This window comes from Adiantum capillus-veneris, chromosome 24 (assembly GCF_014529385.1).
Source record: "Adiantum capillus-veneris isolate H3 chromosome 24, ASM1452938v2, whole genome shotgun sequence".
NCBI classification, from domain to species: Eukaryota; Viridiplantae; Streptophyta; class Polypodiopsida; order Polypodiales; family Pteridaceae; genus Adiantum; species Adiantum capillus-veneris.
The window spans coordinates 121,936,695-121,959,185 of record NC_140954.1 but is presented as its reverse complement, the minus strand read 5'-3'; the positions used below and the strand labels follow the sequence as shown (position 1 = coordinate 121,959,185).

Genomic DNA, 22,491 nt, shown 5'->3' with positions numbered 1-22,491 from the left:
CTTGGGTTCTTGGGGTTCTTGAGGTTCTTGAGGTTTTCTTTCGCTTGCAAATCGCGTTGAGAAGGATCTTCTCTTCACCGGAGTTCTACCCTCTTCTGCGGGCGCACCCCTTGGTGGCCTTGCGCTCACACCAAGGTTTCTTTTTCCCACCTCACGTCGATTGGCCGGCCGCTAAGTGCACGGTCCGCTCTCAATGAGTGAAAAAAGACACAAGGGGAGGCTGGACAAGCCCTTCTTTCTTGGAATTCCTGTCACTCTTCAACAAAACACAATTAGGAATCGCCACGCCCAAGTAAACTTGGGTTCGTGAGACCTCAACAAACCAAAAAAAATTATTGTGGTTCTTGTGGTTCTTTCCTTGAGTAATGCAGAACACTTCCAAAGCTCTAATACCAATGTAAGGTGCAGCGGAATGAATGTTGTATTTTCTCAAGATTGATGATCTTTATTGCTCAAGGTTCCTTCTAGTTCTTAAGGAAAGAGAGAGCTTTCCGTCTTATGGAAAGTGCTATGATCACAAACAAAGTGAGTGGATTGTGCGTGCAAGTGAATGAGACTGAGAGAAGGAGAGAAAAGAGATACGACACCCGAGAGTTTGTAAAACCCTCCTGCGAAGGCCCCACTCACGTCGGCGAGAGTGGTCTACTTTGATTGCACAAAGGTGTACAATGCGAATGCAATGGACTGATGCAATGGGACTATGCCGATGACGACGACGGTGATGACGATGACGACTTGATGGCTGAAATCTGGGATCTTTTATCTGCTGTTTTTCATGGTCTTCTTGGTAGATGAAAATGACTGTTTTGGCTGCGTTTTGATGGCTGAAAATGGGGGAAGCATCTACAACCAACTTGGGGTGGTTCTGCTACTGTGTCATGGCTGAAAATCTGCGTTTCTTCAAGGCTGAACTGCAGATTCCCTAGCATTAGTGTTTGGGCTGAAAAACGCTGGAAAGGGCTGAAGTCTGCTGGCGTTTTTGTGAAGAAAAACGCTGCTGAAGATGGGGCGTTTCTGCAAATGAAAAACGCTAGCTGAAAGGCATTGTAGGGTGATCATGCAAGGGAAAGATGCTGGGAACCTGATGCTGTGAAAAACGCCAAGGCTAGGCAAGGATGGCGATGGATCTTGATGGTGGGGGGTACTGCTGAGAAGTTGCCTGTTGAGCGGGAAGCTCTTGCTGCCTCTTCTGCCAGAAAGTGCTAACTTGGGTTTGCTTATATATTAACTTAGCAAAATTGCCCTACCTACTTTTGTTGGAAAGTCACTTAAAAATAATAAGTGAAAATACCAATAAAAAGGAAAATAGGCTAAATGCACTGGAAAATTCCCCTAACTGATGCTAATGGATTCTGATGGGAATTCCGATGATCATGTTGTGTGCAACCGGAGGATATGCATCTATGCTAAGTGACTGGGCATGCACGGTCTACGAATAGACTCACAAAAGTGCCAGATCATTGCTAATCTAAACTGATTGAACTGACGGAAACCCTGCTATGGTGTAGCTTGTCCACAAACACATAGGGTTGGGATGTGTCACGTGACAGTGTGCTGCCACGTCAGAGTCTGTACTGGTTCCTTTGAGATAGTCGAGTCCATATGTTCTGGTCTTCTGGTCTCCTGCTGTGTCTCTGTGTGATTTGTTGCTATCTATTGTCTCATGTGTTTTCATTCTGTTTTGAGTGAGATGTCACGCACATTGCATTGAGGAGCACCACTGTAGAGAGCACGACACACAATCCGCGCTACATTGGGCTCCTCTTCATGGCCGCCCTTGTCACTGTCCTCTTCCTATGCCAACTCCTCATCCTTGACTTCCTCTTCACCTTCCTCTTTCGCATACTCGTATTTCTTTGTCTTAATTTGTGATGACTAGGAGGTGTTGCATCCATGAACTGTTGCTGTAGAAATCAGATCGACCTCTCCATAGAAGAATAATCGACTGGTGCTCTAATACAACTGTAACAGGCAAATCACCTGACAAGGTGGGAAAACAAAACACCACCACCAGGAGTAGACTGTAAATAGCAAATACTTGAACTGAAAGAGAGAACTAAACACTTGAGACGAGACACGGAAGGGCAGAATTGCCAACTTAGATGCAGTGGCCCCTAACATAGGTGCCCCTTGCAGTACTTCTTTTTCTTAGCTCAGAGTTGTCTGTGCAACTGCCGGTGTGAGCCTAGTCTGCAGCTTCTGAGTCCAAGCTCACAAAAACTCCCGATCGTCAATCACTTTCATAACTCGGCCGAAAAGCAGCCTAGCACCCAATTGCCACATCTTCGACGTCGTACAGTGCCACGTCAGCCTCTGTACACTGCCATGTCATCACTGACATACAATCCCACCAATCGCATCACTATTTCCGCCGAATTTCACAGGCATCCAAGCACAAGTCCCGGTCCGATCCGGGTCCAGGTCCGGCTCTACTCAGGCTCTCCCTCTCCTCATCTCGTTCCGATGCGGGCATGCCACATCACCAAGTTGTGACAAATCATGTTGCAGCTAACATCATTTTTTAACCTCATTCTACTCTTCTTTCTGGCAAACTTTAGAATTTTTAGTTCACTCCCAAAAATCCCTTTTACCTACTTATAAAATTTTCTTTCTTTGTTCCAGGTGTTGAAGCTATTTCTTTGCTTAACATAATATCGCATCATCCTTTGTGATGGATGTTCAAATCTTGCTATAATTTATTTCATTTCCAGCTTTTCCATCTGCTTACCTGTTATCAATTTTGGGACTCAGGTTTCAAGGAGTGATGCTGCTGCAGTCATACATGGATTCTTTAACCTCATTCTGCTCTTTTTTCCGGTAAAATTTAGTATGTCACTCCCAAAATTCACTTACACCTTCTGTAATTTTCATTGCTTGTTTCCAGCTATGCAATGCTGTAGCCATTTCTTTACTTAAGTTTTCCACTAGTGATATAGCGGTACTAATGCCTTCAAAAGAAGACGTGCACACAGCCACACGCACTTGCATCCATGAATGCACAAGATGAGCACAATATGTATAGATATGCATAAAGCTCATTAACCATTGAGGAAGAAGCCCTGGGATTTATTTTTTTGGGGGGACGCAGGGGATTGTTGTGTGGGGGGGGGGGGGGGGGGGGGGGGGGGGGGATGAGACAGGTGCTTCACTAGAAACTTCTGCTACCTGGCAGAAAATGAAAAAATTCTAATCCTTCCCCAAGAAATGCAGCTCAATCACAACTTCACTCACAGAAAATGAAACATTTCTAAATCTTCCCTGAAAAATCCAGCTCAATTACATCTCTCCTGGCAGAAAATGAAACTTTCTAATTCTTCCCTGAGAATCCTGGCCCAGTAGCGGATGCCTATAGCTTTGACTACAGTAACATTCAGCCATCTACACCTTGTCTATGTTGCAAATCATCAATAAACCTCAATCACACCTTGATAAAAGAGATTGTTATGACAAGATTCCATTACATCCACAATATAACGAACAAGAGCTGTTTTATTACATGTTGGGTTGTCAAGTAATCCTACTCCAAGGCACACTACCATAACTATACTAAATTCTGTTGGAGAAAGCTAACAAAAGGTTTTTCTTAAATATGACGGAAAAAGCTGTAGTACAAAATGACAACAAAATTAAACTGTGTTAAAGATCACACCTATCAAGACCCAAAAGTGATGGAAACCAATGAGAAGTCCAGTTCCAGCTCTTGCCTTTGATGTACCACAAGATTGTTGTTGAGCAATCGAGAAAGAGTAGAACCACCGAGTAAGCAATTATGAAGCCCAAAGATAGAGCTTTGATTTGAGAACTAATGCCTGTTTAAAAATTTGGAGCACATTATGTACAAATTCTGTCAAAATTCCGCCTTTCATGTTATCATCACATACCAGCCCAGATAATTCAAAAAACTGCCCAACATTTTATATTACTCTAAACTGTTTCCAGTTACCTCTTCACATCTTGCTATCATGACTTACCAGTCCATAATGACTTGTATTGCAAGCAGAGAAATGCCAGCAGGAACGGGAGCGTTAACAGATTAAAGTCTTCAAAGGACACTGCAAAATCAAATCACCAGTCCAAACGGCTAAATGAGCAGTAAAGCAGCTGTTAAACAGCATTCATCCACACTAGCTTGGAAAGAAAAAAAGATCACAGGGACAAAAAAAGGCTGCAAATTGATACCCAGTTCTACTATTTTGGGCATCACTTGGGCCAAGACAATTTTTTAAGCATGGCTGGATCAAGCATAATGAGTAAAATCATACGAGAGAATGTGCTATCTGGTAATGATGGTCATTGGTATGTATGCATAAAGGCATGCTAAAGAATCAGATTGCATTAAGTGTATGGCAACGAGCTCGCTACTTCTGAACACCCCCCCCCCCCTGCTGCGCCCCCCCCCCCCCTCGCTGCCCTCGCGCTGCCCCCCGCCCCGCCTGCCCTTGTGTGCTGCCTCCCGCCCCCGCCTGCCCTTGCGCGCGGCAGCCCAGCCCGCCCGCCCCCTGCTCCGCGTTCCCGCCCCTGCCCCCTGCTCGCGCTGCCCCCTAGCCCGCCCGCTGCCCCCCTTTCACGCCGCCTTCCCCCCCCCCCCCCCCCCCCGTCTTCTTCTTTCCCGAAGATTCTTGCATTTGGCTCTGGCAGCACTTCTTTGGACGTGCTCGGCGCGCTCGGTTAGAGTGTCTCTTCACCGTCCGCTTCTTCGCCACAGCAATAGACACAAATGGAGGCTCCAGCTCCACCACAGAGGGACTCGTCCGAAGCCCCCTCGCCCGACCCCGCTGAGCCCACCATTCAACTTGCTCTTTCGCCGACAAAGCACGCGAGCGTAGCCGCAGAGGTAGAGCACTTGCAGGCGACTTTTGTCATCTGCAAGATTCTCGGTACCCGACCTAGCAGAGGAGAGCTGCGTGACCTTCTCCAAGCCCGCCTTCTCACAGAGGTGGGCAAGATCTTGGACGTACAGATACTCGGACGAGGTTACTATCAGATTAAGTTTGAGACCTCCGAGATGGCGTCCAAGGTCATCGCCACCGTTGACCATCCGAGCAGCACGAGCCCACTTTCGATAGTGGAGACATGGTTTCGACCGTGCTTCGGATGTTCTAGTAGAGAAGGCAAACATCCCCATCTCCGTCTGCTTTCCGGGTTTGCGGAGGGAGTACTTACCACTTTTGTCCAGGATCGGCTCAACCATTGGGACGGTCCTGGAGACACCTCGCACAGCAGCCTCAGTAGCTGCCAAGGCGGCTGGCACTCTCTCAGTTCGCGTTTTGGTCAGAGACTCACACGCTCCCGAAGGTTATTCTTCTACCTCGGGTGAGTGGGGGTTGGTTTAGAGAGAGTGTGGAGTATTCGGGCCTCCCGAACCAGTGCTTCATTTGTCGACAGATGGGCCATCTAGCGAAGGCCTGTCCACAGAGGGGGCCTCGACCTACACCACAGCCTCAGCCCCAGCCTGCAAGGGCTGGCCAACAGACACAAATAGAGACACAGCGCACACATGCAGAGCCACCCTCTGAGCCTGGGGCTCCAGCGGAGGAGGGATGGCAGCAGGTCCCTGGTCGACGACAACAGGGGCCACAGCGACAACCTGGCACTCAGAGTGGTCCTCAGGCGCCTACTCAACAGCAGTGGGTTCCCACGGGGAACCGGTTTGGTCCTCTTGAGCAGGATGAGGTCCCTGCTCCAGCCCCCACCCCAACTGCACCCTTGACAGCCCCTCCCCCCAGAGTTCCCCCCCTCTTCCTCATCCTCCCTCCCGCCTCCTGCTCCCGCCGCCTCTTCCCCCCGTCCCTCTACCTCTGCCGCTCCCCCCCCCCCCCCCCCCCCCCCCCCCCCCCCTCTTCTCCACCGCTCCCCCCTGCTCCTTCTCTCTCCCCTCCCGCTTCAGTTCCACAGTCGATCCAGGGGGCAGGGCCTTCTTCGGCTGCTAGAAGATCTCTTGGCAACGCCTTTGCCACGAGTCGCTTGGCAAGAGAGGGCCAGCCTTTCTTGCGGCCACCTCTACAGGTACAGACGTCTCCCCTTGCAGCTATCCCTCGTGGTCTGACGAGCGTTGACATCCGGCACCGATGGGACTTCTTCGACTACGACTTCACTCGTTTTCTCGGCGACCCCTCAACAGACCATGAGGCAGCCTGCTTCAGGGTCCATGTTCTGTTCCTTGTAGCTAGGGGGACAGAGGCCTTGGACTCAGCAGTTGGCTTCTCCTTTCCCCTCTGCGGCAAGGACCAGACAGAGTAGACTCTTGACTCAGTGTTGGGATGGTTGCACACAGGTCCTAGAGTTCTCTCCCCACATGGGAGAACTAGGAGTTACAGACATGCTTCAGACTTTGTGGCATTGGCCAAGTTTGTGGTGACACCTCCAGATTCAGCAGGATGTAGACACATTGTGGTTTAGTTCTTTGCCGATACACGGTGCTTGCCATGCTATGTATACATTCATGAGGACTCCTGGACAGAAGAGGTTTCTTTACGTACGCCTCGCTCTGCTTGGGCTTGGGCCAGGCAGTCGTTGCAGTCACGCCTATCTAGAGGACGCTCGGATGCGGATTACTCCCCATCCAAGCCCAGCCTCGAAGATAGCCCGTCTAGCTGCTACGGCAGCATCTGTTCTCTCTCGCTCCCCATGAGGATTGTCTCATGGAATGTGCAGGGACTAGGTGGGCCCCAGTTTCAACGTCAGCGGGGCCGACTACGTCAGGAGCTTCAGCGCTGCCTTGTGGGAGGAGAGGTTGATCTCCTTATGCTTCAGGAGCACCATCTGTGTGAGAGCCGCATTAGACGTTGTGGTCAGCTCTTGCGTGGACGATATGATACTTTTTGGTCAGCTGCTTTTGGACCTGGAGGCATCCAGGGTGGGGTGTGTATGACTATTGCGGACTCTTTGCAGCAAGCCATTGTGGGCAGAGGGATTATTGTGCCAGGCAGGGCTCAGTGGATTACTATGCTGGTTCAAGGTTGCCTAGTAGGCTTCCTGAACATCTATGCGCCCAATGTGGCGAGTGCTCGAGCAGAGTTTTGGTCACAGATAGTTGAGTTTCAGCCGGAGGCAGAACACTGGTACATAGGAGGGGACTTCAACATGTTGGAGGACCCCTCTGACAGGATTGGTGGTAGCCATGTTACTGTGCATGGAGTTGAGCTGGCAGCTTGGGAGAGGTTTTGTATGACTCGAGGGTCTCGGACGTTTGGCAGCACTCTGGTTTTGTGAGGCCCCCAGACAGCCTTGCCTTCTCTCGTTCGGATTGCAGAGTGGGAGGAGTGAATCTACCGCGGATAGATCGCTTCTACACTAGTGACCATTTCAGTGACTTGGGAGGGACAGTGGGCATTCTGGCAGGGACTTTCTTCTCAGACCATGCACCAGTGATCCTCACAGTGGCAGACAGGCGAAGGAGTGGGAGCACGATGCTTCGCATCCCAGAGAGGGTCTTGTTGGACTCAGCACTCAGGGCGCAGGTAGAGGCTCTCTGGACAGAGACCTTGGACAGGCAGGATTCTCCTGCTGACAGAGTGGCCTCAGGCCTAGCTCAGATTAGTCGTTTCTTTCTCCGGGAGTCTCTGGCTCACCTGGCTGCAGCGAGAGAGGAGGAGCAGCGTCTCAGACAGGGCATTGCTTCGTTACAGAGGATGCAGAAGCAACATCCAGACAGTCCTTGGTTAGAGAAGCAGCTCCAGCAGGCTCGACAGGAGCTTGTTAGCATAGAGGAGAGGCGACATGAGTTTGCTTTCCACCGACAGGCATCTCAGTGGACCCAGGTGGGCGCGACAGAGTGACTGGTGATTTCTTTGAGGCAGTGGGACCTCGGCATTCGCATGCCAAAGTCAGTCAGTTGAGGAGGCCCAACGGGTCAGTTGCTTCTGAGCCGGAGGATATGCGTGCAGTTGCTACTGACTTTTACCGTGAGTTACTGGCTGCAGAGCCCCAGTCAGAGCGTCAGGATGCATGCAGGGAGCAGGTTTGGGCACAGATGCCTTGTCTTGTGACTAAGGAGATGCGTCAGAGGCTTGAGCTTCCACTTCAGCTTGAGGAGCTGCACACGGCTCTTAGGGCCCTCCCCCGTGGTAGCTGTCTAGGTGAGGATGGGCTGACTCCCAGTTTTTTCTTGGAGTACTGGGACTTGCTTGGCCCAAATCTCTGTAGTGCTTTTCAGTACATTTTGCACACAGGAGTGATGCTTGACAGCATGAGTGAGGGCCTGATCTACCTCATTCCCAAGGAGGGTGCCTCCTTGGATGAGATTCGACAATGGCGCCCCATCACCATCCTCAACTCAGCCTACAAAATTCTTGACAAGGCTCTAAGTTTGAGGATTCAGCCACTTCTAGAGAGCCTTATACATGGGACTCAGACAGGTTTTGTCAAGGAACACAGTATCCTTGACAACATCTTTACTTTTTGGGAGGCTTCTGCCCTAGCACGGCTCCATGGTGAGGACCTAGTGATTCTTCTTCTCGATTTTGAGAAGGCATACGACAGAGTTGACTAGGACTTTCTAGAGGGCACTCTTCGCAAGATAGGCTTCTCAGATGCTTGGATCAGACGGGTGTCAACTTTGTACAGACACGCTCACAGTAAGGTACTTTTGGCTTCATGCTCACACGTTCGGTCAGACAGGGCTGTCCTCTTGCCCATTTCCTCTTTCTGTTCTATGCGGAGGCGATGAGCAGGTTTTTGGTCTCGCAGCAGGTTGGTCTACGGGGCTTACGACTCAGCCTTGTGCTTAGATGGCCAGGAGGCCAACCTTCACAAGTGTGAGCAGGCTTTGGAGACCTTCTGTTGTGCATCGGACGCACTGATCAACCGGAGAAAGACAGTGGCTTTCTCGGTTGGTAGTGCTCCTGTGCCCGATTGGATGCCAAGAGAGGGTTTTAGGTGGATTCCCCCAGGGACTGCAGTTCAGTACTTGGGCTGTCAGGTTGGTTTGGACTTGTCTCCCGAGCAGCAGATTGCTCCCCTTCTCCTGTCTATCAGGAGAAAGTTGTTACACTGGAGCTCAGCACGACTTTCTTTGGCTGGCAGAGTAGTAGTGGCCAACCAGGTGTTGTTGGCGACTATGTGGTACATCACTTCTTGTTGGATCTTCTCGAGTTCTTGTATCAGCCAGGTAGAGCGGCTGACCAGGAACTTCCTTTGGTCAGGACGTGACACTCCAATAGCCCGAGCCAAAGTGGCTTGGCAGGTCATCACTCTTCCTTGTTCACAGGGAGGGCTTGGTATCATTGACCCAGCACAGCAGAGCAGAGCCCTTCTTGGAAGTTCATCGTCAGAGGACTTCTTCCAGGTGAGGAGCCCTGGAAGGAGTTCTTGCTACAGCGGCTTCGTGCTAGGGTGCCTCTGGCAAGAGGCCCCTGGCAACCTTCGACCATATGGATCTTCACAGAGAGGCGCAGAGTTGGTTTGAGTAGGAGACTGGAGAACCGCTTCGCTGTGAATTTGCTTTGATCTTGGGAGCTCTTGCGGCGAGGCTTGGAGCAGAGACAGCCTACTTGTACGGAGGAGCGCTTACGGCAGCCCCTTGTCTAGGACCCCATGGTTAGTACTCAGAAAGGCCACTTGGTTGGTAGTCGGCCTCATGTTTCCTGGGGTCCCATGGCAGCGGGTCCAGCGCGCTCTCTAGGTGACTGGTTAGAGTTCACAAGCTTGTTAGAGGAGGTGCAGGGGTTCCAGCTACAGGGCATGAGAGGGGTGCAGAGCATGTGCCAGAACATCTCAGAGGCGGTTCCAGCTGAGTGGCTTACGCCTCTCGAGCTAGTAGCCACCAGGTGGATGGGAGGCTTCACACGACTGGAGGTTCTCACTCAGTCAGGGCCTGCTCAGAGACTGTTCCATCCCTTTTCTTTGAGCTTCAGGGTGAGGGACGCCTTCAGCGAGCTGCAGTAGAGGCCCCGCAGGTGGCAGAGTGCTGTTTTCAGAGGATCCGAGTAGTGGGCATCTGGGGAGGACTTGTGTCACAGATCCTGACCCAGCAGCTCTTGAGACTGGGCACTGGAGGCTCTGGGCTTGGGAGTGTTGTCCACTGGCAGGAGTACAATGGGATCCTGGTGAGTGGCTCGGGAGGGACCCCTTCTCTTCTGCAGACCACCCAGGTGTCCCGTTCTTTCAGCACACTGTTCGACCGGGACGTCATATACTAGCATCACACAGAGAGGCCCGCCCCGCTGCAGCACCTCATTGGCAGGAGGAGGGTCTCACAGCAGAGTTCTTGGCAGCCTTCTAGGAGAGGTTGTGGGACTCCAGACAGCCGAGGCGAGTCACCTTGTTTCAGTGTGGCTAGTCGCACACAGAGCTACAGCAGTTGGGAGTTGGCTAGTGCATAGTGGTCTCTCGGCCGCATGTGCAGCTTGTGACCATCTTGTGGAGAGTCAGTGTCACTGTCTTTGGGACTGTCCCTCGGTCCAGCAGGTGTGGCTACGTGTTCTTCGGCTGATGCCTGCTCTCTCCACGGCTCGACAGTACACTTGGGGAGCAGCGGCTTGGTCCACCCTCATGGGCCTGACACTTCAATTTGAGCTATCTTCCACCAGCAGGATGATAGTGATGCAGGAGGGGCAACCTACACTCCAGCCTGCTACTACAGAGCTTACTCCACAGGAGTGGTGCAGTGAGAGAGAGGACTGTTGGGAGCTCATCAATGGCCTGACACTCTGGTTCATCTGGCAGGCCCGTTGCTTCCGCATCTTTGAGGCTCGCTCTGTGCCACCAGCAGAGACTGTTCACGATTTTTGGCTAGAGCTGATCCATACTCTCAGAGGACATCTTGAGGGACTACAAGGCAGCTCCGACCGCATGCGGGAGTGCAGAGAGGCTTTCCTTCGACTATGGCGTCCTGGGCCTTTTTACACCATGGTCCAGGGTGTACACCGATGGCACTACCGACCACCTGTGTCGCTTTTCCCTCCCCCTATTTCTTGATTTAGCCCCATTGTACATATGCTGGTTTTCTCATTGGGAGAGTCTCCCATCAGCCCTATGGGCAGTTTCAGCAACTAATAGAAGGATTTTTTTCTCGAAAAAAAAAAGAATCAAATTGCGTTTTGCAAGGGTAATCGCCGGCTATTACTCTACTTCAATAGGGGGTTATGTCACGAAGTGTTGATGTGGCAATTCCACTGAAGAGGGCCTGTTTTAAAGCGCCCAAAGTGACGGGACATTGAGGTCATCATCAAAATTTAAAAATATGTTGATGTGGCAGCTGTACGAACGTCCCAAATTTTGCACCACAAATCGCGGAACTATACGGACAAACCCAGATTTTACGGATCATGGCATTATACAGGTCAGTAGTGGGGCATGTACGCACTCCAGAAGGGCTATCTACATTGGTTCGCTCCACTATCGGGGTGAAGCAGGGCTGCCCGCTCCCTCCTACTCTATTTGGTATGTATGTGGATGGGGTCTCTGACTATATTGAGAAAGATGGTAATAAAGGAGCACAGCTGGCAGGGACATGGATTTGACTATTGTTATATGCTGATGATATTGTGTTGATCTCCGACTCTCCAGAGGGGATGCAGCGTAACTTGGACGCATTGCATAAGGTTTGCCCATGACAGTAATTTGTCAGTCAACCTTGGTAAAACCAAGGTTATGGTGTTTTAACACCACCCCACAGTGGATCAGGAGAGCAGCAACCGCCATGATAGAGTGGAGTATACCGATGCTTACACCTACCTTGGGGTGGTATTTAATTCTCGTCAGTTAGCTATGCAAGGAGATACAACATGCTCGTATGGGGAGATGACATCATGGTTTCAGGGACATGGGTTCAGCATGGACAGATTGCCCCCTTTCCTGGATACACCCTCTCTGACTCTTACACAGTCCGAGATCACCAGGCTCATCTGCCAAGACCCGACTTAGCTTGATACCAGGAGGACTTTGATACAACCAACACACGAACTGGGCACGAAGATGGCTTTCTATAGAGAGCCTCTTCTTTAGCTCACTGAGGATGGATTTGTGACAAGGCCCAGATACATGGACACCCACTTATCTCATGGGATATGATGCGCTATTGGCCAGATACGCACATCTTCACACCAGCTTCGGATCGAGACTGGTAGATACAGCACAGGCCAGGACATGCCCCCTTTGTCACATGGAGCCTGAGACAGAGTTGGCACTACACATGCCACTGCCCAGTCTACTATGAGATACGACGCAACTTCCACTGCCTGTTCAAAGAGGGCTTTGGTCCACTCTCTAGAGTCATAAGGTACGAGGACCAAAGATGCTTGGGATTGTTTTTGCTCGAGCTGCGCAAACACAGAGAGAGCCTGATGAGAGGAGAGGCTAGCCAGTCTCAGAGACACATCACAGACTTCTTTAGAGCAAACACTGGACATCCGGAGGAGCTACTACCATAGCAGAGCCCACGTACTCCTGGCCCAAGAAGCACGCTAATCGATCGACGACTGAGGTAGGGAGATCCAGATGCCCACGACTGTAGAGGACTACACAGCATCGACGGAGGCTGCATCAGAGGATTCGGATCACTTTGGCCCGACATGCACGACGCCCGGTCAGACTACTGACCATGGAGGAGATTGATGAGATCCGCCAGTGACCGATGTTGGATCTCCTGTGATTTTAGCTCTTTCTGAGGGTACACCCACACTGTGTTGTCTTAGCCCCCCATTCATTTCACCCCCTACTCATATCTTACACAAGCCCAACTAGCTGCTTAGGCTTTAGCTCAAATCTAGCAACTTACGATTCTAGCAGCTGCCACTTGCTACGCAGCTGATGGGAGCATCTGGCTTGAAGTGTACTCAGGGTGTCGACTAACACTACCATGTCGGTGTGCACCAGCAAGGCCGTCGCAAGAAATGCTCTGTGTCGACTGCATATGTGGTAAGGAAGACGACGGCTGAAGCCCCTGAGGATAGTAGGCATAGTGTTGAGGCTGGCCGTATCCGACACAAGTGTGCGCATAGGGTCCCATGAAATGGGCAGAGCTACCTGGCTGTATATACCCAACTGCAGTATGTTCTCTGATAGCCAAAAAAGTGATGTAGAATCCGAAATTGTGGAATAACCCGCAAGAGTGTCAGGTGGAAGATGGTCAAGTGGGAGAGAGCTGGCAAGTGGCACAGCTGGTGGAGAATTGGGAGCTAGTCTCTCTGGTGGAGTAGAGATGGGTGGAGTGGTTGCAACAGGGATAGGCATAGGAGAAGAAGCAGCTCCAAGCGAGGCGCAGGAGCTAGTCACTGTGGTAGGAGTGAAAATGGCAGAAGTAGAGAGAGGGACACACATTGTAGAAGCCACAGCTGTAACATGCATAGTGTGATCCAAAGCACCGGAGCATGTCCTAGAACCAGTAGCGGGAGTAGATGATCGTCGTACACGATGCTTCACTCGAAGCTGCTGACTCTCTGATACTGGCAACGTTATTAGGAATTCTGTTGTATCCTTCACCACTCTAGCCCTTTTCTTCGTTTTCTTCTCAAGTAGACATGTTGTATGGGCGATCGATTTCCCTTTTACTTTGGAGTGCATACTCTGCATTTCCGCATCCACATCCACCAGGCTTATATGTATGTTGATAACCCAAGCCAGTATAGTAGCTCCAAAGCACTGAAAGCTAGACTGTACCGACTGCACCTGGGCTCGAAGCAGAATCTGGTGAAATCCACAAGGTATTGTGAGGATCAGACAGTAGAGTCCTTCAAAGTGAGAAAACATTGTGGGCAAACTTTTGTTTGTTTCTCTGGCGTCTCTAAGTAAAAAGTAATACTTAAAGACATTCCACAACTCTTTAATCCTCGCATAGTCTAGGTGATCAGAGTGTAGCAATTCCTGACATGCCTGCACAGTGGCATCTTTGGAAATCTTGGAGTATGTGCGTGTGGCTGGTTTCAAAGATGGGAAGGTGGTCATGCCCAGTGCATGACCAATCCTGGTAGGGATAAGGTTGTGGCCCCACACTTTGGGAAAACGGTTCAAAAGCTTGTGTACCATATCTCCAGCCATATCAGTGAGTAATTTTGCAGTGGCTAATGCAGTCAGACCTAGTTGTTGCAATTGATCCTGAGAAAAGATATCCTTCAGAGAAGGATGAGGTAGCTGCAGGTGAAAGTTTAATGTGAAAGGTGTCCGACTTTTGGACTTAGGAGGTCTGCTGATTGCATGACATAACACATGTTGTGTCCCCTTTCTTAGGTTTCTAGGATCCACCTCTGGGCTGCTAGAAGGCCTTGATTCTGATTCTGAGCTGGAATCCAGATCCACCATGTGAGAGGAAACTCTGTAGCTCTCGTCACTGGCTTCACTCGAAGTCATCTCAGTAACACCATGGCTGCTGTGATCAGATTCCCCTTCCTCTGCATAACTACTTTCTTTTTTCCTACACGGAGGCTTTTTGCGTAAAACTTCACATCGTATTTGCCGAGTACTACTTGCCATATTATTTCAGTAACCACTCAGTGATGGACGCAGAAAAAGTACACTCAGCAAGCTGTATACTGTTTACTGTTTTGTTGCTGTATACTGTTCTGTAGCACAAGAGCTTACATTCGAGGCACAATCCCACAGAAGCATACATACATAACCGTGCAGATCATTATGAGAGCAGATGATATATCCCACTTCTAGTGTGTAGACTGTGCAGATGAGAGGAAGTAGATTGTCCGGAGTTGCAGTACCGGCTGGCGCTAAGCTTTTGCGATAGCTGAGAGGAGAGGGGAGTACGACCAGGGTTCAGGTAGTGCCTTAATTGAAAAGGAAAAGGGAGAGGGGTCAGCGGGGAGATAGGGCGAGGAGTTCAGTGGGTAGATAGGGACGCGGACAGAGAGGAGGATGGGGTGCGCAAGGCAAGACAGGTAGGTATGGGCGATGTAGGGTAGAGAGGGCGAGAGGCAGTGGGTAGGAACTAGGGCTATTGGGTAGGAGCGAGGGAAGATAGAGAGGGGCGACGGTTAGTGGGTAGGGGCGAGTTCAGCTAGGTAGGGGCAAGGGAAAGTAGTGGGTAGGGGCAAGTTCAGCTAGGTACGGGCGAGGGCCAGTAGGTAGGGGCGACAGCAAGTAGAGAGGCGAATTCAGCTAGGTAGGGGCGAGGGGTAGAGAGGGGCAAGTATTGCTCGGTAGGGGCGAGAAGGGTAGAGAGGGACGAGGGGTAGTGGATAGGGGCGACGGAGGGGGGAGAAGGGCGAGTGGCTCCTGGGTAGGGGCGAGGGCTAGAGAGGAGCGAGAGGCTAGTGGATAGGGATCCAAGTTAGTGGGTAGGGGTGAGAGGGTGTAGAGAGGGGAGAGGCTAGTGGGTAGGGCCTCTGGAGGTAGGAAGGGCGAGGGTTAGTGGTTAGGGCAAGGTGTGACTCCAAAGAGGGGGAAAACTAGAGAGGGAAAAACTCGGTTAATCAATGGCAATCTGAAGTGCTACACAGATAGAGCAGAGAGAGAGGCTATAAATTTTACGGAGAGGGCAATGGTCATAGAGTGACCCAATATCCACACTTAGAAAACACTAGAAGAAGAAGAAAAAGGAACTCCGTGCTACTGGAAAGAAGAATGGAAAGAGAATTACTGCGTAGAAAAGCCTCCTAATGACCCAAAGTGTGTTACATTAGAGAGACCCCAATTTGAGCGCCAAAAGTGTGAAGACGGACGATACAAAGCAATACAACAAGGCAGTCCAATCTCATGGAAACAATGAGCTGATTACAAGAAGTTTAGGACAAAACAAGCACCCCAGTTAGAAAGTATACCGGAGGAGGAAATGTGGGGACACCGACAGGCATAGCAGAGACTGAGAGTGTGCAAGGACAATATCATAACACAGGCTCTCATGGGAGGGTAAGTGAAAGAAGAGAGAAAGGAGATTCAGGAACCTATACTAGAGACGGAAACAGCTACAGATGGCAAAACAACTGCAGATGGCTTACTCAAAGGGATAATATCATTGATTCAGGAGCCATTTACTAGCGGCGGCAAGGGGACACCTTTCAAAGTTACTAACTGGATTGCTCCCTGTGGCAAAATTTCTTGTACCATGAATGGGCCTTGCCAAGCTCGGACCAACTTCTTTGCTTTTTTATGATATCTAGCTTGATACAGTAGCACCAGTGAGCCTTGCATAATTTTTGGCTTTCGGAGATGCCGATCATGCCAGGCCTTGCGATGAAGCTGCTCTGCTTCAAGATCTTGAGAAGCCAAACGGCAGTTTTCTTCCAATAGGGAGGATGAGAGACAAAGGCAGACTCCATACCCCCATTAGCACGCATAATCAAGGAGATACTGAGTTGAATTTAAATGGGGCTATGGCTGCTAAACCGCAGGCTAACTGAAATGGGGTATGATTGGTTGTGGCTTTGAAAGAAGTTTGGTATGCCCAAAGGGTGTCATGGATAGCTTGAGCTCGAGACACCGGATGGAGATGACATGCTTTCCGCAGAAGGGCTATCAAAACCTTGTTGGTGTTCTCAACCTATCCATTTGCTCTAGGGTAATAGGAACAAGATTTACAAAGAAAAATCTTGTAGTTGGCGAGCAAGGTTGAAACCATTTCATTAACAATGTGACTGCCTCTATCACTGGTGATCTCCAGGGGACATCCAAACCTGGACAAAATATTTTCATATAGAAACTTGGCTACAATATTGCCAGTGCAATCAGTCGTCGCCAGTACCTCTACCCACTTGGTTGCATAATCTGTAGCCACCAACAGATACTTCCGGTTACCTAGTTGGGCCGGGGGAGCAATTGGACCCACAAAATCCATGCCCCATCTCTCAGAGAGCAGCCATGCCATAGAGACCTACAGAGGACGGTTGGACTGCTTGCTTGGTTTAGGTCCACAGCGCTGACACACATCACATACTTTCACATAGGCAATTGCATCCCGAAAAACATAGAGCCACCATAGACAACTCTGTAGAATCTTATGGGCGGCGATGTGACCAGGGTAATGGCCACCAATGGGACCACTATGGGCATCTTCCAGAATATGCTCAACTTCATGAAGGGAGACACACCGCCTAAGAACACCATCTGGTCCTGACTTGTAGAGCTAACCTCCAATCAGAGTGAATGGCCTAGAGTTCAACAGCAATCTTCTCTTCTGCACTGGAGACGCATTCTCTAAGTACAAGCCAGTAGAAAGCAAATGCAAGACATCACCGTACCATTCCGAAGTGGTATCCACCTTAGAGAGACTGCTATCTGGAAGGTCATCCGCAACCCCTGCTGCTTCTTCACCTGTGTGAATGTGAGAGAGGTGGTTAGCAAGGACATGATGTTTGCCGGGTCTCAGTACCACTTCGAAATAATACTGTTGAACAAGAGTAGCCACCGCCATACTCGACCTGCAACTTGCGGCTTATTAAGCAAATAGCGCAGGGTATGGTGATCAGTAATAATTATGAAGTGGACCCTTAATAAATAGTGACGAAATTTTTGTAGAGCATACACAATACCCAAACCTTCCCTTTCTGTGGTGCTATAGTTACGCTCTGCTTTGGTGAGCAGTCGACTTGCATAGTGAACAAGGCGATCTAGGTTGAACTCCTTACTAAGCTGAGTCAGCACATCACCCACAGCTAGTTGACTGGCATCAGTATGCACATGAAAAGGGAGAGACCAATCGGGAGCAACTAGAATAGGTGCTTCAGTGAGGCCTTTTTTGAGGTATGCAAATGCTTCAGCTTCAGGTTTTGACCATTGAAAGGGTACAGTAGCACTGGTGAGTCGAGTCAATGGTTGAGCCACCTCTGCATACATGCGTATAAACCTGCGATGATAGCCTGTGTGGCCTACAAAGCTTTGAACACCTCTTGGGTTGATGGGAGGAGGTAACTTCAAGATGGCTACTATCTTCGCTTGGTCAGGTGCTAAACCTTTAGCAAACACCACATGGCCTAATAGTGACATTTGTTCAGATTGAGCTTCAGGCGTGCCTCTCTGCACCTGAGGAAGACAACAGAGAGCTGAGCGAGGTGCTCCTCTAAATTCTCCACTGGGGTTGAACATTGAGCACCTGAGAAAGTTGAAAAACCGTCCATGAAGATGCGAAGATGATCTGTAAGCAAAGAACAAAATATGAGATATACTGTGCGATTGAATGAAGGTGGAGCATTTTTCAACCCAAAAGACATTCTGGTATAGATGAAAATACCCAGGGAGTCACAAAAGCCGTTTTGATCTGATCACCTGGATGGATGCCCAATTGATTGTATCCACTGAACCCATCCATGAAACTGTACAGTACATGCCCTCATACATCTTTGAGCACACGCTCAGGAAAGGGTGTGGGAAAACCGTCTGGGACAGTTACCTTGTTCAGAGCGCGGTAATCGACCCACAGAGGGATTTTATTGGATTGCTTCTTAGGCGCTATCACCATGGGTGATAACCACTTAGAGTGCTCCACAGGTACAATGATCCCTGCCTCTTGCATTTTTTCTAGCCCTGACTTGACAGCTTCTACATACTTTGGGTTGAGCTTGTAAGCTCGGCCCCTGACCGGCTTAGCCCCTTCAACTAGAGGAATAATATAGACACCCAATTCTGGTGGGATCCCTTCCAAATCTTTGTAGGACCAAGCAAAAACATCTTTAAAAGAGTCCATGAAAGAGACTACCTGATCGAGTAGCGCGGGAGGGGGGTTGGTGAACAGCTTCCTAGCCCCCTCTATCCTCGTAGCAGCTGCGATGAACTCCTCCAGAGTGGCGTCGGGTCGGAGACTCTCTTGTAGCTTTTGCTGAGAAGTTTTGGGGAGCGCCTTCTCTACCCACTTCTTAACCATAAATTCACCTATTTGCTGGGGAAGCTTGGCAACCAGAGACTTGGTTTTCGTCATGAGTTCGGCAATCGTCTCCTCTGGCTGGAGCACCATGTTGGTCAACTCATCCAACACTTTCTCTTGGTAATCACCTGGCCTGAAAGCTGCACAGAACTGTTGTCTTAAGGCTGCCCAAGTTGCAAAGTGGTTCTCTGCAAATTGGTTGTACCATTTGTCTGCTAAGCCATCCAAGGTGGATGGAAAGAGTACCAAATAGGCATCTTCCCTGTTAAGACCCCGACCCCTACAGAGAGATACAAACCTCCTTGCATGGTCGTCAGCATCTTCTAAAGAGAGTCCTTTGAATATAGGGAGCTTGATGTTTACCTTAGCCAAAACGCTAGCCAACGGCTCCATGGCCCCTTGCTGAGCCTGTTGCTCCGTAGCCTGCTGTAGCAGAATAGGAGAGAGCCTTCCTGGAGAAGGTGATCTGGAAGATATGGAACCGGAGGAAGGAATGGGTGATGTCGTATGTGGAGGTATGGTTGATGAGGTTGATGGGCTTCTAACAGGTTCCAAGGGTCGTCTTCTGTTGTAGTACTTCAGAGGACTCAGTAGTGCGCTTTGACGCTCGACTGACCTCCTTGTATGGGTCATGCAGCGACCACCAAACCAACCAAGCTTTTGGGCAAAAAAATTTTGAACTGGCTGAAGACTGGTCTAGACTCTACTAGACCAGGCAAGTGACTAGACCAGGCTGGACCAGGGACGAGACCAGGCTAGACCAGGGACGAGGTCCAGACCAAGGCGAGAGATGACTAGTGCGAGGGACTAGACCTGTTGGACCAGGCGAGAGAGGAACGGTACAAGGCAAGGTAGGCGAAGCTAGATAGACCCAAGTAGCTCCAAGATTTGTACTTCACAAAGTGAGATTTCAGTTGAGGTCCCACCGTGATCGCCAAAATGAGAGCACCTGTAGCGCAGATAATGTGTCGTGCTCTCTACACTGGGTGGCCCTCAGTGCAATGTGCGGGACAATCTCACTCAACAGACCGAAAAGAAAGGAAACAATAGACATCAACAGAGCTCACAAACACACAATAGCAGACCAGAACATATGACTCGACTATCTCAAAGACTGATACAGACTCTGGCGTGGCAGCACAGTCAGCTCCAGCCCAAGACTCACAGGTACAATGGGGGTGTCGAGGCTCAGATGTACAGGGATGGTGAAGACGTGCTCTGTGTATAGACTCACTCACTCTAGATGACTACGTCCAAGATGTGAAGCAGATGATAATGATCCCACCGCTACTACTCACATATACCATCATAAAGAGCCACCAACGGCTCATAAATGTTCGGTCAGCTAAGTCTATCTTCAAACTGAGTGGTGGTGGTGACCTGGCCAAGATGTCCACTAGACCACCGTCGGTACCCTGCCACGTGTCACTTCCCAGCCCACAGGTCCATCCAGTGTGAGCCAGACCAACTGTAACCAACTGTCCAACTGTCTGTCCTGTGAAGTGACACTATAGCCCTACTACAGTCCGCTAGACCACCACCCGTATGCCTACCACGTGTCACTACCAAGACAAAAGTCCGTCCAGTGTGGACTTAGCCCAACTGCAACTAACTCTTTGTCCAATGCCTGCGACACTGAAGCCCTGCTACAGTGGTAAACCTTCCCAAACCCACAACCTCCATAACGGTGCCGCCTTTGAAGAAAACACAGGGTCTACATATAAGCACTTGCCAAGCACACCTACCACTTGAACTGGCTCATAATGCAAATCAGGCTGCTCATCAAAGGAGAAGAGCCCTGAAATGTCAGGCGCATGTGCCCTCTACCATGTCCATGATCTGCAAGTGAGAAGACAAGAGTGCCTCTACGCACCAAGTGGATGCCTACCATCATCAAAAAAAGCCCACCAACCCTCATGCATGGGCAGATCCAAGTCACCCAAGATAGTATGCCGCCAATCCGGAGGAAGAGCATCCTCAAACTCTAGAATTCGGGTGGCAACTCCCCTGCATATACCGAACTCAATGCTAATGAAATCCGCATCAAGCAAACTTGCCTCTAACCATATCCTTACAGAAGCTGCTCGCCCATCATCCCATTTGGCCCAGTCAATATGAGTCCGCTCCCCTAACTGATGTCCCTCATGATCACAAACATATGCATTCCAAATCAAGGGCTGTCTCTCAATCTCCTCAATGCATCACGGTCTTCGGCGAATCATATCCTGACGTACAGTCAGCCAAATCCATAAAAGTGATCTCATAGAAGGAGATAACTAAGTATAATCCAAAGGAGCATCATTGAAGATGAAACGGATAGTCGTGCGCCAAGGCCCCTCTGCATCTAATGATCCAAAACGTGGCACTGCACAGAACAAAGCATGATACAAAAATTTGGACAGCAGAGCCCCAACTCTGCATCTCTGGATCAATGATGCCCAACTCTCCCTCTTCCGAGGCAATATAACAGTACACCAGCAAACTCTGGGACGAGTGTCGTGCATGCCATCCGAACTTCCCCACAAATAGTTGTGCACCAAACGCCGAAGCCGAATGAATAACCCAGAATGCATAGTCCAGCAAGAAGCGGTGTACCAAACAGTTGCAAAGAGCAACGTGGTTCATAATCAAGCCTCTGCCCCCAAGAGAGAGATGCATAGATGTTGCTAAACTGGCTTTATTTGACAAGAAAATAATTCTAAATGAATTATTGGATTTATAAGTGAGAGGGTTTTCTCGCTTGGAACAACAGGAAAAATAATTCTAAATGAATTATTGGAATTTTAAGTGAGGGTTTTTCTCACTGGAGACATCCGAGTACAGAGTATTCCTAGTGCGTCATTCAAAGTAATGACGGGAGCATTGTGAATGGGAATATTTGTAAGGCCACCAGGAACGGGTACTTCTGATGCGTCACATCGGATGGGTGACAGGGAGCATCGGGAAGAAGTATCCGACCATCCGAGAACGGACATCTCTGATGCGTCATAGGATGGGTGACATAGAGCATCGCGAAGGAGATTGTACTGTAAGTTCGGTAGGAAGTGACTAGGTGATGGGTATGCCTGATGCGTCACAAGGTGGGTGACGGGTGCATCGGAAAGGGAATATCCATAGTCGACAGGAAATTCCGAACTGTGTTAGAATTGTGCACAAGGAAAGGTCAGCACTTGAATGAAGATGGGTTCAAAGGAAACTTTGAGGAAAAACGGATGCTTTTTGAGAAAGCGGAATTGCTTTTTGGGAAAGCAAATGCTTTCCCGCGAGAAAGTCTATGTCTACATTGCAACTGTGCGTGTGATTGCATCTAGGGACGCCTGGCAAGTGCTGTGAAAGCATTGTTTTTAACTTATAAGGTTTTCTAGTTTTTGGATAGATTCAGACCATTTTTAAAGGTGACCGACCGCCCACTTAATAAGTGGGCAGCCATCCGATAAATAAGGCAACAAATCAACCAGCGTTTTCTCTCTCTCTTTTTTTTTTGGCGAAACAACGCCCAAAAAAAAAAAAAAACACGAAAAAACGGCTGCGATCTCTATGCGAGCAGCTATTCGTGCCCGTGGCTGGGAGCTATAAAAGCATCTCATGCCCTCACTCAGAGGGAAGGATCAGTTTTTACAAGAAGGAGATGCTGCTACACAGTTCACCCGCAAAGAAGACGTTTGTCGGTGATGCCCATGGCTGTTCCAAGTGTACCCGATGTCGCCAAGACCCAGTGTGCGAGTTCCCTCGCAAAGAAGTGCCTACGG

General features: G+C 49.7%; 1 protein-coding gene across 3 annotated transcripts in view; it reads right to left on the bottom strand.

Annotated features, from left to right (window-relative positions):
• LOC147427051 (piezo-type mechanosensitive ion channel component) overlaps window positions 1–22,491 on the bottom strand; it is a 195,619-nt gene that overhangs the window by 156,538 nt on the left and 16,590 nt on the right. For all 3 annotated transcript variants that reach the window (XM_086499262.1, XM_086499260.1, XM_086499261.1), the window contains 2 exons: window positions 3,972–4,052; window positions 3,650–3,809 (listed from right to left, as the gene is read on the bottom strand). In XM_086499262.1, the coding sequence (XP_086355388.1) occupies window positions 3,650–3,809; window positions 3,972–4,052 (241 nt within the window). The remainder of the gene's footprint in view (window positions 1–3,649; window positions 3,810–3,971; window positions 4,053–22,491) is intronic.